General features: G+C 42.8%; 1 protein-coding gene across 1 annotated transcript in view; it reads left to right on the top strand.

Moving 5' to 3' along the window:
• The window catches only part of st6galnac5a (ST6 (alpha-N-acetyl-neuraminyl-2,3-beta-galactosyl-1,3)-N-acetylgalactosaminide alpha-2,6-sialyltransferase 5a), a 41,735-nt gene extending 29,382 nt beyond the window's left edge, over positions 1-12,353 (top strand). The window contains exons 4-5 of the mRNA XM_006634765.3: positions 8,938-9,045; positions 11,027-12,353. Coding sequence (XP_006634828.1) covers positions 8,938-9,045; positions 11,027-11,258 — 340 coding nt within the window. The 3' untranslated portion in view covers positions 11,259-12,353. The remainder of the gene's footprint in view (positions 1-8,937; positions 9,046-11,026) is intronic.
• Positions 12,354-12,951: the final 598 nt, after the last annotated feature.

Genomic DNA, 12,951 nt, shown 5'->3' with positions numbered 1-12,951 from the left:
CCAAACATGCCGGATATTAATATATTTATTACTGACAGAGGTTAGGGGTTTATTATGCTACTACAGAATGGAAACACTAAAGACTGAGGTGCCTTAGATTAGATTAGGTTTGAAATTATGTTACTGACTTACTGTAACATGGCCCTGTGAGATTCAAAACCCTAGGTCTGGTTTCAGAAAACAACCATTTTCGAAACTCTTTCAAGTTTGTCAAAAAAATCCAAGATGGCGGCCAAACCATGTGACCTACCTGCATAAACGTCACTTCACGACTTTTCACGGGGTCTTTCAGTCCTCCCTGAGCCCATGAGCTTTCACCCAGGAAACTGGATTTCATCTGCAAGAGTGGCTGGAGAAAAACAACTGTAACCCAGACAATAACAAACTGATCACCTTACTACCGGCGTAAGAAAATTAATGTTTTTGTGAAAAGTTTAAAGAGGGAGCAGGTTTTTTTTAACTCTTTTCGCTCTCTAAGGCTTTGTGCTCGGTAACTCCAAGCCAGTTAAATGATACATTTGAAATGGCTACACGCTGGCTTTTTCAGGTGGCTGTATCCCAGCAATGAAACACTGCAGTGACAACGAGCTGCCCCTGCTTATCATGGTATATGGGGGGTTCTTATCTTCCAATGTGATATTTCCATATGGACATGAAATCGTGGTATTAGTATTTTCAAGCATTTAATTAACAGCTTATAATCAGGTGGGAGCTCATAGCAGTAATGTATTAGCATTCAGTTCACAGTTTTTATCTTTGCAAAATCTGCTTCTGGCCCAATGTGTGTAGATTTTAAAGAAAGGTTTGGGCAATGCAGTTTCCACATGAAACAATGGCAAATAATATGCAACAACATCATGAATTTGCAGCCTCCCCCCTCATCTTTATCACCAATGGCTAGTGTATAGTGCCGCCCACAGGAGCAGGACGAGGGTACTGCAAGTAATTGGTGGCATCTGGTAAGAAAAAGCGGAAACATGACATTGCTAATCAAAAGATCAACGTCCACACAGAGGGGAAGGAAAATCATTATTGTTAAAGCCATTGTGTTGATGTATTGATAGTGGCAGGCCCTTTGGCAAATGATACCAGATCTCTCATACCTGCAGGCTATGCAGGAGTGCAAAGCCTTCTTTGTCAAAATTGATTTTGCCGGTACACTGGAAAACCAGTTCGCATTCTCTTTGTTACACCAGGTGCAGAGTGAACTCCCGCCCTCCCCCCATTCTCTGTGGATATTCAGTGGGTATTCAACAACCCCCAGCATTAGACGACTGCCTCCATTAGTGCAGAGTGAAGCTGCACCCAAACACTTTGTAGGACAGCAAATGTTCAACATATCAACATAACAAAAGACATTTCTATTCATCTTATTCATGACCTTTAACCAGAAAAAGAAGATCCATTCAGATAGCCAGCATCAAAGAAATATGGCCCCTCTGAGATTTATGTCCCTTCCTCTTTGACACGTCGCTCAAAATGAGCGTTGTCTTTTATTCCCAATTTCTATAATATACAGTAGAGATTTTTGCTGTACAGTCAATCAACTTACATTGTGATCATGAGATGAATGTGAATGATTAGTGCAAAGTGATATACCCAAAGTGAATGTCTGCATTATGAGACATTCACTTCAAGTACATTTCAGAGTTTTAAAGTCGGTATTTGGTTGTGTGTCCTTTCGAGGCAATAGCTGCATGTTCCATAATTCTGCCAAATAATAATGAAGTTGGAGAAGGAGTGTGATTTGTGTAGTGAGCTTCACTGGGGTAACCCACCCAGCTAAGGAGAAAGAGGCCCCTCATTTGAATAAAGAATGAGCCAGGGAGCTGCTACAGGGGTGCAGATGAGGTGGAGGGAGAGATGTACAGTAAGAACAGAAAGCACAAGCAAGCCAGCAAAAAAGCAAGATGCTCATACAGAGGCAGGATGAAGAGGGTGAGATTAGGGCTTGACCTCTGAACGTTGAGCTAAACAAACCTTTTGTTTGATCATTTGAGATGCTTTGCCAAGCCTGTGCTGCAGCCACTGAATACTTGCCAGAGAGGGAACAATCTTTTAACTCTGTTCTCCGTCTAGTGCTTTGTGCTCAACAAACTCCAATCCAGTTCAATTATACATTTGGTTAGTGTTCTGCCTTAAACATTTTTATGTACTGTAGCATGTAAAATGCATACTAAATATATTTTTAAATCTGGAAATTGACTTGGCCAGTCTAAGAGTTTTCTCCTGATGAACTCCTTTGCTGCATTTGCTATAGGTTTTATATTGTTGTCATGCTGCATGGCGAAGCACTGGTCTGGAAGGATTTTCTTCTATATAAGCAGGCAAAATGTCAGTCATGCAGTTCCTTTCCTTCTCCAGACTTTTGCCTTTCTGTCATTTTGGTAGCTGTTTTGTCTTGGTCTCTTTTGTGTTCCAAAACCCCCCTTTGGAGCAAATGGTAATCTGGCTTCTCTGTTTGTGGTGCTGATGAGAGGCCTGCATTTTTCAGTGCAGCCTTTGTAATTCTGCTGTCTGTGAATTGTGGGTTTTGATACTCTCACACCTGGACACTGCAGACTGTGGGGGATTTTACCCCTAATCTTTTCAGATTCTTTTTCGATTGCTCATGATGAATAATTTCCTGCCACCAGCTGTAGATAGTTTTCTCCCTATGTCTTGGACTCTTTCTTCTTCATTATACAGTTATATACCTATCCTGCACGGAGGTCACATTCCTTCAAATGGCATCTTAGGCAAATCTGCACTGGAGAAACGTACTGGAACACTTTATGTAATAAATAGGGATATGTGAACATGGCTGTGTAAACTCACCTAATAGTACCTTCGTACATGTATACTGCATATCATTACAATGAATGGCCCTATGTACACTGAACTGTGTATGAAATTCAAATACAATAAAAGAAGTATATTACCCTACTTTGGAATGGTTATGATGACGGGAATCGATGATGCTGATGCATTGAAAGCTGAGGTCTTAATTGTTTTCCGCCAGTGTTATCTTCATCTTATTATTAACCGTTAACCTTATGAGTTTTCTTCTTTGTTCAAACTCCTTCAGCTGCCTTGCAAAGCTAAGGTACAAAGAAGGCAGTCTCGTCTTCACTCAAGTTCTCTTAGTGGCAGCACGCTGAGGAAAGGTGTTTTGGATTTTGGTAGACCACATGTAACTGCACAGTAGACTGAGAATTCATCCCATTGAGTTTTCTTGTGTTTGACCAAATCTGCATTGGCATCAAACCCACGCTGGAGGGTCTACTATATTCATTGTTCTTCACCTTGTGATGTCCAATTCTTGTGCCGATTGGGTTTTTCTTTTCCTTCAGCCCCAAACTTGCTTGCTTGTCTTTAAAAGGCAGTTTTTTGGGTTTTTGGTGCTTCCTGACAGCAGGCTCCACAGTGAGACAGGCTGACAGGTTGTTTACCGTTCACAGCAAACACCCGACCAACAGGTCAGGTCAGGCTGTGTCAGCCCATTGCCCCAATACTTTTTCTCCTTCAAAGTAAAGAGGGTAGAGGGTGAACTCAACTGACTTCATTAAAAATAAAATACTTAGGAGCTGTAATTTCCACTCGCGTTTTTGTTCTTGAAATATTATTCATTAGAGTTTATAGTGAAAATCCCATTTGAGACTCTGCCTCTTCTTTTGGAGGGCTGTATATGTGTCTTGTAGTAATTGGTGAAATATCATTACTCTGGTTTTAATTGATAAGAGATCTGGGCCACTGCCTCTTGATCAATACAGGTAATTTGGAACAGATAGTGTTTCTGTTTGATGGCTGACTATGTAATTAAAGTGATATTGATTTATCTTGTTGAACTTATGATTCCAAAGATGTCCAAAATGCTTTTGATTCTGCACACGTTTGTCATTTTGCAAGAATGACAGAAGGGGTAAACTCAGACCTACGAAATCTAAAATAGCACACCTCTAACGAACAATTTACGCCAGGAAATCGAAAGACGACCGTTCCCTTTTCTCTTTTTGCAACAGAACATCCTTTTCGCCATCAGTGGGCGAAGCAGACTCCATTATTGTCCCATGTAATGTCTACATGGATGTCGTACTGGTTGAAAACGGAACGTATCTGTGTGTTTGAAATATTTCAGTGGACCTGAATAGTTACAAGCCTTAAGAAAATAAAAATAAAAGAAGAACACACTGTAGCGGGGCTACTCAACTTGCACCCCTTCCAGTGTACTCCATTACAGGATCATTCTCCAGCCACATCCTTAATTATTTAACTGATAATCAGCAGAATCAATATAGCAATTAGGGAGCTGGTCATAGCAAATAACTCCAATGGAACAGATAGGACAGGATGATGAGCCCTACTTTATAGCGGTTGATATTTAAATTGGCATATTTCTAATTTTCTTCATTTGTCTCTTTAATTTTATTCACACTTTTGTTCAAAAGTTCATTGTTATTTCTTTTTGTCCCTGAAAAAGAAATTTGGTCATACTTTACAAGAGAACAAATTCTTTAAAAAGCCATCTTTAAAATGCAGTCAAAAATATGCACAAGGGAGGATACCACTGTGCCACTGTGCCTCCCTAATTCCCGAGTCTTTCAGTACTTAACTAAAATCACAAAATCCTACTTAGCACCTGTTAAAAAAAACAGTTCATTTGGCTGAGGGCAGACACAGATGGTAGATTGAACATTGTTTCAGTGTTGCATTTTTGTTCTTATTATTAAAAATTGTAAAAACATTTTGATTCGAAAGCTGGGCTGTGCTTTTATTAAGGTTCAGCTGGCCCCACTTAATAATTACATTTCATTTTCATCTGGTGGCAATTAAAGAAATTCTTATGCCTTTTTGGACATTTTTCAAGAACTAATTGGACAGATTAATTAGCGAATTAATTTAAGGAAAGCTGGCTATAATCGTATTGTAGAATGTGACTGCTTTGTGAAGTTTGTGAGGTGGAGCATATTCTGAATGGTAGTGTTGTACAGTATGCTGTCAGTTGTAGTTGGAAAGGTTTCGTTTTTAATACACAAAGAACTAAGTACGTCACTGAGAACGATACAGAATTATGCAGAGCTACAGTAGATGCTGTCCCTAAGCACTTTCTTTCAAAGAAAGACCAATAAGAAAATTGCTTGACACACCACAAGGTCTATGAATAAACTGGGTAAAAAAAAAAAGAAGAAAGTTCATTTTGAGGATGAAATTGTTCAGAATTGGCAGGAGAACAAACACACATATGAGAATGTGGTTAAAATGCCAAATCCTTGCAGCTGGCTTTTTAATGGCTGTATCTGGAGACTGTTAGATGCCATTTGATTTCTTATTGTGAAATGGAGCGACATGAACACATTTACTGCATGACTAAAGAGAATTAATAAACCTTTAACATGAAGATGTGAACAGTGTCAGAGAAGGGTTGTGTGCTGGGCTGTTTGCAGGCTCTGTTAGAGGCTGTTGATAGACTGAGTCCTTGAAGACCGCAGACAGACGCAGGAAAGCCAGGGCAGGATTACTCAGCTCAAACAGTGGGCAAGTTAATGTTCTTCTGCTCTCTCGAAGGAGTTCTGTGTCTTCTGCTGTTAAGTGTTGAATAGTGCGTGCAAACAGCAGAACCCTCAAGAGGCTTGGGATGAGAGCTTGTATGGAATAAATATAAAAATAAAAGGCTCTAGAGTCCTCCTCTACCCTACAGAAAAGCAACTGTCTGGAAGAAGTGAATGATAAACCAGGGCCTTTCTGTATGATAAATTGTTTGTTGCCTGACTTCCTGTTGTTAGCATTAAAGCATTAATTGCATACCTGTTATTTGAGTCTATAATTTGGATAAACTTTATTACTTCTCACTCAGGAGGACAATTATGCAAGTTGTAATTGCTTCTAATTGCTGTGGAGCTTGCTCTGTTAATTTGAACAACGTGAAAGAAGAACAACAAAGGATCTCGTTACTTTGGTGGATTGTAACCTGTGATTAATCCACGTGAGTTCTTTATTAGTATATTACTGTACAGGTGCTCAACAACAGCTGCACATTTGTAACGCAGCACAAGGGAGAGAGCGTTGTACGAGCCTTTGTCTGGAGCCTGTGATGATTTATGAGGTGAAGAGGCAAATGCATTTCGTGACAGTAACCGTGAGGGATAGGAACTGCATTGTCTGGACTGAAATTAGGAACTGGGGCCCCTGCAATTTATCCTGTTTGGGAGCTAATTGAGGTTGGTTTCTCTTTTCTTTCTAAATCGTAGCTCAGACATTTTTCTTGCTTGCCAAGCAGAGACAAAAACTACCAAAGAGCTGAGGGTCGTACAGTAGTTTACACACCTTAGAGGGTAGGTGGCGCTTGCAGTGCTGAGATAAGCTAAAGAAACAACGCAGTGCTGTAGGTCAAAATGTCTTTGCAAGATCTCTCACCTGGAAATTTAAATGATCACTCTGTTCCCTCTACTGCACCTCTCTCTCTATCCACACAGGAAATGTTTTTTTAAGCATGACATATTAAGTGTTTATTAGGCAGGTTTCTGTGAGTAATCAGCACTAAGTAAATCATGAATAACCACCATATAATGGTTTGTTAGGTACTTATTAGGCACTTAATATGTTGATTTTCCAAAATAATAATAATAATAATAATTGCTAACACTTATATAGCACATTTCTGGAAACTCCACTCAAAGCGCTTGACAGGTAATGGGGATCCCCTCCACCACCACCAGTGTGCAGCCCCACCTGGATGATGCACCAGTCTGCTCCCCACACACCAGCTCTCAGTGGGGAGGAGAACAGAGTGATGAAGCCAGTTCATAAATGGGGATTATTAGGAGGCCATGATTGGTAAGGGCCAATGGGAAATTTGGGTAACACCCCTACTCTTTTCGAGAAATGCCCTGGGATTTTTAATGACCACAGAGAGTTGGTTTTACGTCTCATCCGAAGGACAGTGCCCTTTTACAGTATAGTGTCCCCATCACTGTACTGGGGCATTAGGACCCACACAGACTGCAGGGTGAGCAATTCCTGCTGGCCCCAATAACACATCTTCCAGCAGCAACCTTAGTTTTTCCCAGGAGGTCTCCCATCCAGGTACTGACCAGGCTCACACCTGCTCAACTCCAGTTGGCTGCCAGTTGTGAGTTGCAGGTTGATATGACTGCTGGCATGCCTTACTAACATGATGCTAGCTCCTAATAAAAGGATTTGCATTGCAAATACTGAAGTAAAGATTGGTCTTGGCCCTACTAACTTCCACCTGTACACCCAATGTTGATTTTTCGAACACCTGTAGTCCCCCGTCCTCGATCAGAGTTCTCCCTCCCACTCTCACGCGCACTCTACCCCTGTGGAGCTGGAGCAGTTGATGCGTGGGTGCTGCGGCAAGGTTTTACAGGCTGTTTTCTGAATGTCTGCGGAGCGGCCTGCAATCACAGCGAGGGAAGGTACTCCATATCCGCGCGGCTGTCAGTGACAGATCTGGGCTGCCTAAGCAGAACTTAAGTACTGTAAATATAGGGCAGAACCGCAGCACAAGTGTTCAACTTTTTTTTTTTTTTTACTGGCTGTTGATGGATTTTGTTTGCAGTTCTCTCCTAAAAAGGGAAATTGCAATGTTTTGTGCCTTTTCCCTCCAGTTCATTAGCCAGTGATTGACAACAGCCCCGATCCCCTCAGTTTTATTACTTTATTTACAGTACCTGGAGAGAAAAATCTCATTGACTTTGAGGACCGGGAGACCATTGAAATTGCCCCCCTGGGGATGAATAAAGTGTTTTGAATTGAATTTATACAGAAGAGTAGTTGCTGGACTTGCTGATACTCACCGCAATGGCAGAGGCTTATACAACATTAAAAAACATATTCTTTCCGGTACTTTACTGTTGTATTTAATTTAAACTTAAGATATAAATGTTTAGAAATCCAATTATTGAGTATGACTTTCCAGAGACTTACCAATGACTTTTGCACCTTAACCCGCCTAACCAAGGCAACCAGCAACAAGAATATCCGACAGCTCCCAGTTTCCCAGAAATCTTGAACTCCTACTAGTTCTTGTATGTATCTTTGTGCTCCGATTTCTGCTTCCTAACACGTTAGATCGAGCCACCTGTAGCCAAGTGTGATGTAAATCCAGAAACACCACCTTTCTGTTTTTCCGAAAGAAGCAGCTGTTACTGATCGCCAAGAGCGAGTGATTAAGGGTGATTCAGTCGAGCAGAACATGATGCAACTTTGAAGCAAATATTCCAGTAATTAGATAATAGCAAGAGAGAGAGAATAATTTGAGGAGCAATATTACCTCTGAGATTATGAATGTGATTGCAGTGGAGCAGAGACATTCTCAACAGTAATTTACAGCCAATCAGAGAATTATAATCAATCCAGTGTCAGCTCAAACCATGAGGCAATTTGTTTTTTGCCCAGTTCCTCTTAAATGATGCATGACAGACCCTTTATTACCTCATATTAAATTAGGAGAGTAATAAATGTTCAGTTAATACCTTCCAAGATCCCAATTATGCTGGGGTTTGATTTTGTCTTTGTTGCAGTGTGGATATTTAAAAAGTAAACACTGTAGGGGCAAACAAAGGCTGTTTAAGCCACATTACGTCTCTGCAGTATTAATTATTAAAATTCAGCTATGCTTCGTTTTTTTTATTAATGATTCATAAAGGTGACCCTTGAAACACAGTGGTGGGTTTTTGCAGCTTCACATTTATAGAACAGAGCTTCACTGTCGCTGGACAGAGTTTATGAAATTAGCTTCTCCTGGCTTCTCAGTGCATTTCTCTTCAAATTCCACCCCAAATGCCAAAAACAAAACAAACAACTCATCGTCAGCATGCTTCTTTCATCTTTCCTAAATACAAAGGACTATTTCTCGGGCACCTAAGCTGTGCAGTTTTCAAGCTGTAGCTGTATTGGTGTGGGCAATTGTTCATAGTGATTTTCCCTTTCTTTCAGGAGAATTTCCAACTCCTGGCTCAGTACAGGCTGGTTCACCATGACGATAGCCCTGGAGCTGTGCGACCGGATCAATGTCTATGGCATGGTGGCGCCTGAGTTCTGCAAGTAGGTGCTCCTCTTGTGTTATTTCAGAAAGGATACTCCACTGTGGGCTGCATACTTGACGCCAGTTACTTTGCATGGTGATTTCAGGTTTCCCATGATGCTACCATGGAGGTCACACCTAGAATGGTCTTTTTGGTACTGCATGTGTACCTGTGCGTTATTTTGTTTGCTATACTTCATTACTGTGCTTTACAGCATTTTTAACCATAGTACGTCTGCTAGCTGTTTGGGTTGATGAGTCTTCTGCAGTGCCTTTCAGAGAGAGGTCAGCTCACCAGTAATGTGTTCCTGAGAGCAAGGCTGGCCTCCCAAACAGCACAGCTGCTGTAGGAACGACAAGAGAAGCAGGGCAGTGTCCTCCTGGAGTGTTAGGCTGGAGAACAGGGAGACATGACAGCAAGACACTTTTGCACTTAGGGCTGAACCACTGTCGCAGACTCCATTCCCACCACTTGAAAAATGGTCTTAATAAGCAAATGGTGGGACACGCTTGTTATACATATAAAGCAATCTGATCTCATCTGTCTCCCATTGCTTCGCCATGGCAATCAAACCTATTCCATTAATGTTGCATGCAGCGCAGGCAATCTTTGAATTTTCTGTAATCATTTCCTCAGTCCCCACAGAAAAGTGTTATGGTATATGTGGTATCGGCCAGCTTACACTGAATTACTAAGAGCAGCAAATCCACTTCAGTGTCCAAGAATCTTCATAACTGTGAAATTTGTGTATTCTTTCATCTCACAAACAGCAGCCATTCATTGTCTCATCGTTCGTCGCTGTTATTTACTCTGAAGCAGGGACCGACGACCTCATTTCTTTATGGGACTCAAGATTTCCTCTTTTTGAGCCCATCTGATATGAATTCATTATTATTAATTGTTAGCAAAAATATTCAAAATATATAAATAACAGGCAGGAACCGGGACACTGGCAGGGGCCAGCCCTGTCCTAGAGGAACTTTGTCCTGGTTTTGCGTATCCGTGTCTTGGAACAGAATGATTATCTGGGCTCCTGAGTGGCATGCCCAGTGCAAGGCCATCGCTTGGAGCACATGATGGGTTGAACTTGAACTTGAACTTGAACTTTATTGCCATATGTAACCGGTACTGGTACAATGGAATTCTTACTCACAGAAAGTCTCTCGATTGTAAAACAAGTGTAAAAAACAAAACAAAGTGCAAACAGTGCATCAAGACAATATACAAACAAACAATAGACAAGGTGCAAGTAAACATGCAGACAGTTTGAATGTAAACAATACAGACGTGTCAACAATGACTGGAGATGTGCAATAGATAAGAAATCATAAAGAGGCAGATGGTGATGGTGTAGGTGTGGTCCGAGGGGGATGGCTAATTGTGTTCGCCAGTCTCACTGCTTGTGGGTAGAAGCTATTGAAGAATCTGGTGGTAAGTGTCCGTATGCTCTTGTATCTCTTGCCTGAGGGCAGTGGGGTGAAGAGCTCATGCCCGGGGTGGTGACTGTCCTCTGTGATGGCCAGAATTCTACCACGGCAGCGGTCCTCACAGAGCTGTTTAATCTCGGTGAGACCGCAGCCGATGATCTTCTGGGCCATATTGACCATTCTCTGCAGTGCCTTTCTTTCTCGCGTTTGAGCCCAGGGTTTGAGCCTGGGTGAGCTGTAAAGGCACGCAGTACCAGAGAGTGCCACCAGGGCAGGGCTGGCAGTCGCCAAGGTGTTCTCAGGATCTCGGGTGACAGCTAGGCCTGGGGCTTGCCAGGGGGCTGTCGGAGACATGCTGCTTCTCCAGTCCGTGCCAACCTGGTGCTGTGGACCTTGCAGCGTGTCCAACAATGAACCGTCCTCGAAGTGGGCTTGTCAGGGGCGCTTGTCCGTGTGTCTCACTCTCTGCCAAGGGCACGTGACAGTCGGCGATTCCAAACCGGGTGGGTGTATCATCATCAACAACAACGCCTTTCCCACGTTTCTCGCTTGCTTTTTGTCTCCTCCGCGCAGGGAGCCTCACCATCTCCCCGTCCCTTACCACTACTACGAGCCCGCGGGCCCCGACGAGTGCACCATGTACATTTCCCACGAGCGCGGGCGCAGGGGCAGCCACCATCGCTTCATCACGGAGAAGCGCGTCTTCGCCAAGTGGGCCCGGACTTTCGACATCCGCTTCTACCAGCCCGACTGGAGCCCCGCGCCGGCGCCCGGCAACAGAACAGCAGGGGCTCTGCCCTCCTGAGGCCGGCCTCCTGCCGCCGCCACGGGGGGACAGGGGCAACAGAGGCGGATGTTTTAGGGGTTATCGGGGTGACTCATTGCCGGCTTTGGTTTGCGAACGACTGGGAGACGACGGACGACGGGGGGACGACTCTCTGGCGTTGCCGGCCTGCAGAGCAGATCCTCCCATCACCGTGACAACCGTAGCGGAAGCTGGCGGGATTTCCGTGCCAGAGAACTACAGCGCCTCTCCGTTGGTAACAGGAACCAGCTAGTTAATGATCCTCGGTCGTATGCCTTTGGACCACGTAACTTTTTCATTCCACTTCAAGAGGTAAAATAGAAGTAATTAGTTTGCAGATGATTTATGATAGTCACTTTATTACCCTTTTATGCTGTCGGAGGCAATAGAGTGGTTTTGATGTATTACAGCTGTGGGCTCCTTGTGTTGCGTGTTTATGTTACTGTTTTTGCTAACGGTCGATGATGCGGTGGCGCTCCAGAACAAAGCACTGCAGATAGAGGCGCGTCCTCGCCTGTAACGGCAGAGGCCTGTACCCGTGGCTCAGTTAAACCATCATCCACTGCGTTCCGCCTCAGTATGGGAAAGTGTCAGCCTTTGTGGGATTTAGAAAAAGAAACTTGCTCAAGTCACGACTCAAACTTTTTGTTCGGATTTTACCGGATTTTTGCTTTTTCAATCCCACGTGAACAGCAGCACCTTTTAAAGATGTCCCAGAACTACTCAACATACAAAAATTAAAATCAATACTTCAGTCGGTTGGGGAATTTGGAAGCGACAGCTTGAAAGGACAAGTTGAGAATTGCAGTGAACACTGAAATCTTACTCGATCTGAGCATGGAAAAAGAATATTTGTTCTCTTCTAGTTGAGCTATACAGTAATGCTGTATCAATTCTTCCATAATCTATTTTGTTTCAATATTTGATCATCGGATTTCCACTATCCAAAAGCATTTGATGTTCTTTGATTTGACCGGCCAGTCCGCTCATTCTCCAGCTAATTTTCACATTCTGCTCTATTTGAAAGTACTGTACACAGGCTTTTAAAATACAGCTCAGATGGAAATATTAAAGTGGTCTTTATTTGATATCTGACTTATTGTAAATGTTGGAGTGTTTATTATGACTTTCAAGGGGTACAGACATGTTACCTTGGGACTGGAAATATAAATGACTTAGCAAGAGTAAAGGTACAATGTGCACAGCTACAACAGCACCTGTATTTCTCCACACTCTCACACTGTTACAAAAACAACATTCCGAGACGGTGTCGGTGTCTGACTTTCATGCCTTGACATCCTTATTCCTGCTGCTGTAACAGCTGGAATCCTGAAAGTCTGGTGCCTGGTCTATGGAACTGGGATTGGATTTTTCTCTAAGGAAAATCAGGTAACTGTTAGAATTGACACTTGGACTAGTAGGTGTCTTTCTTCCCTCCAGAACACGGGTTTAAAACCAATGCCTCAGTACAGGTGCAGGACACTTGTGGGAGAAGCTGTCCTTCAGAAGAAATGTTAGACTAAGGCCACGACTCACTGTTGCCATCAGAACTCGAAGCCGACTGGTCTTTAGCCCGTGGATGCCTACATCAGCACTCTGGCTTGATTCCAGATCAGGCTAGCTTGGTCTAGCCCAGCTTCATGGCTCCTTCACTTTAATTGATGAAGTAATTTCTCACTTCTGCGCCTTACCT

The sequence above is a fragment of the Lepisosteus oculatus genome, chromosome 9 (genome assembly GCF_040954835.1).
Source record: "Lepisosteus oculatus isolate fLepOcu1 chromosome 9, fLepOcu1.hap2, whole genome shotgun sequence".
Classification (NCBI taxonomy): domain Eukaryota; kingdom Metazoa; phylum Chordata; class Actinopteri; order Semionotiformes; family Lepisosteidae; genus Lepisosteus; species Lepisosteus oculatus.
Note: the sequence above shows the minus strand (reverse complement) of the source record. Positions and strands in the feature narration are given on the sequence as shown.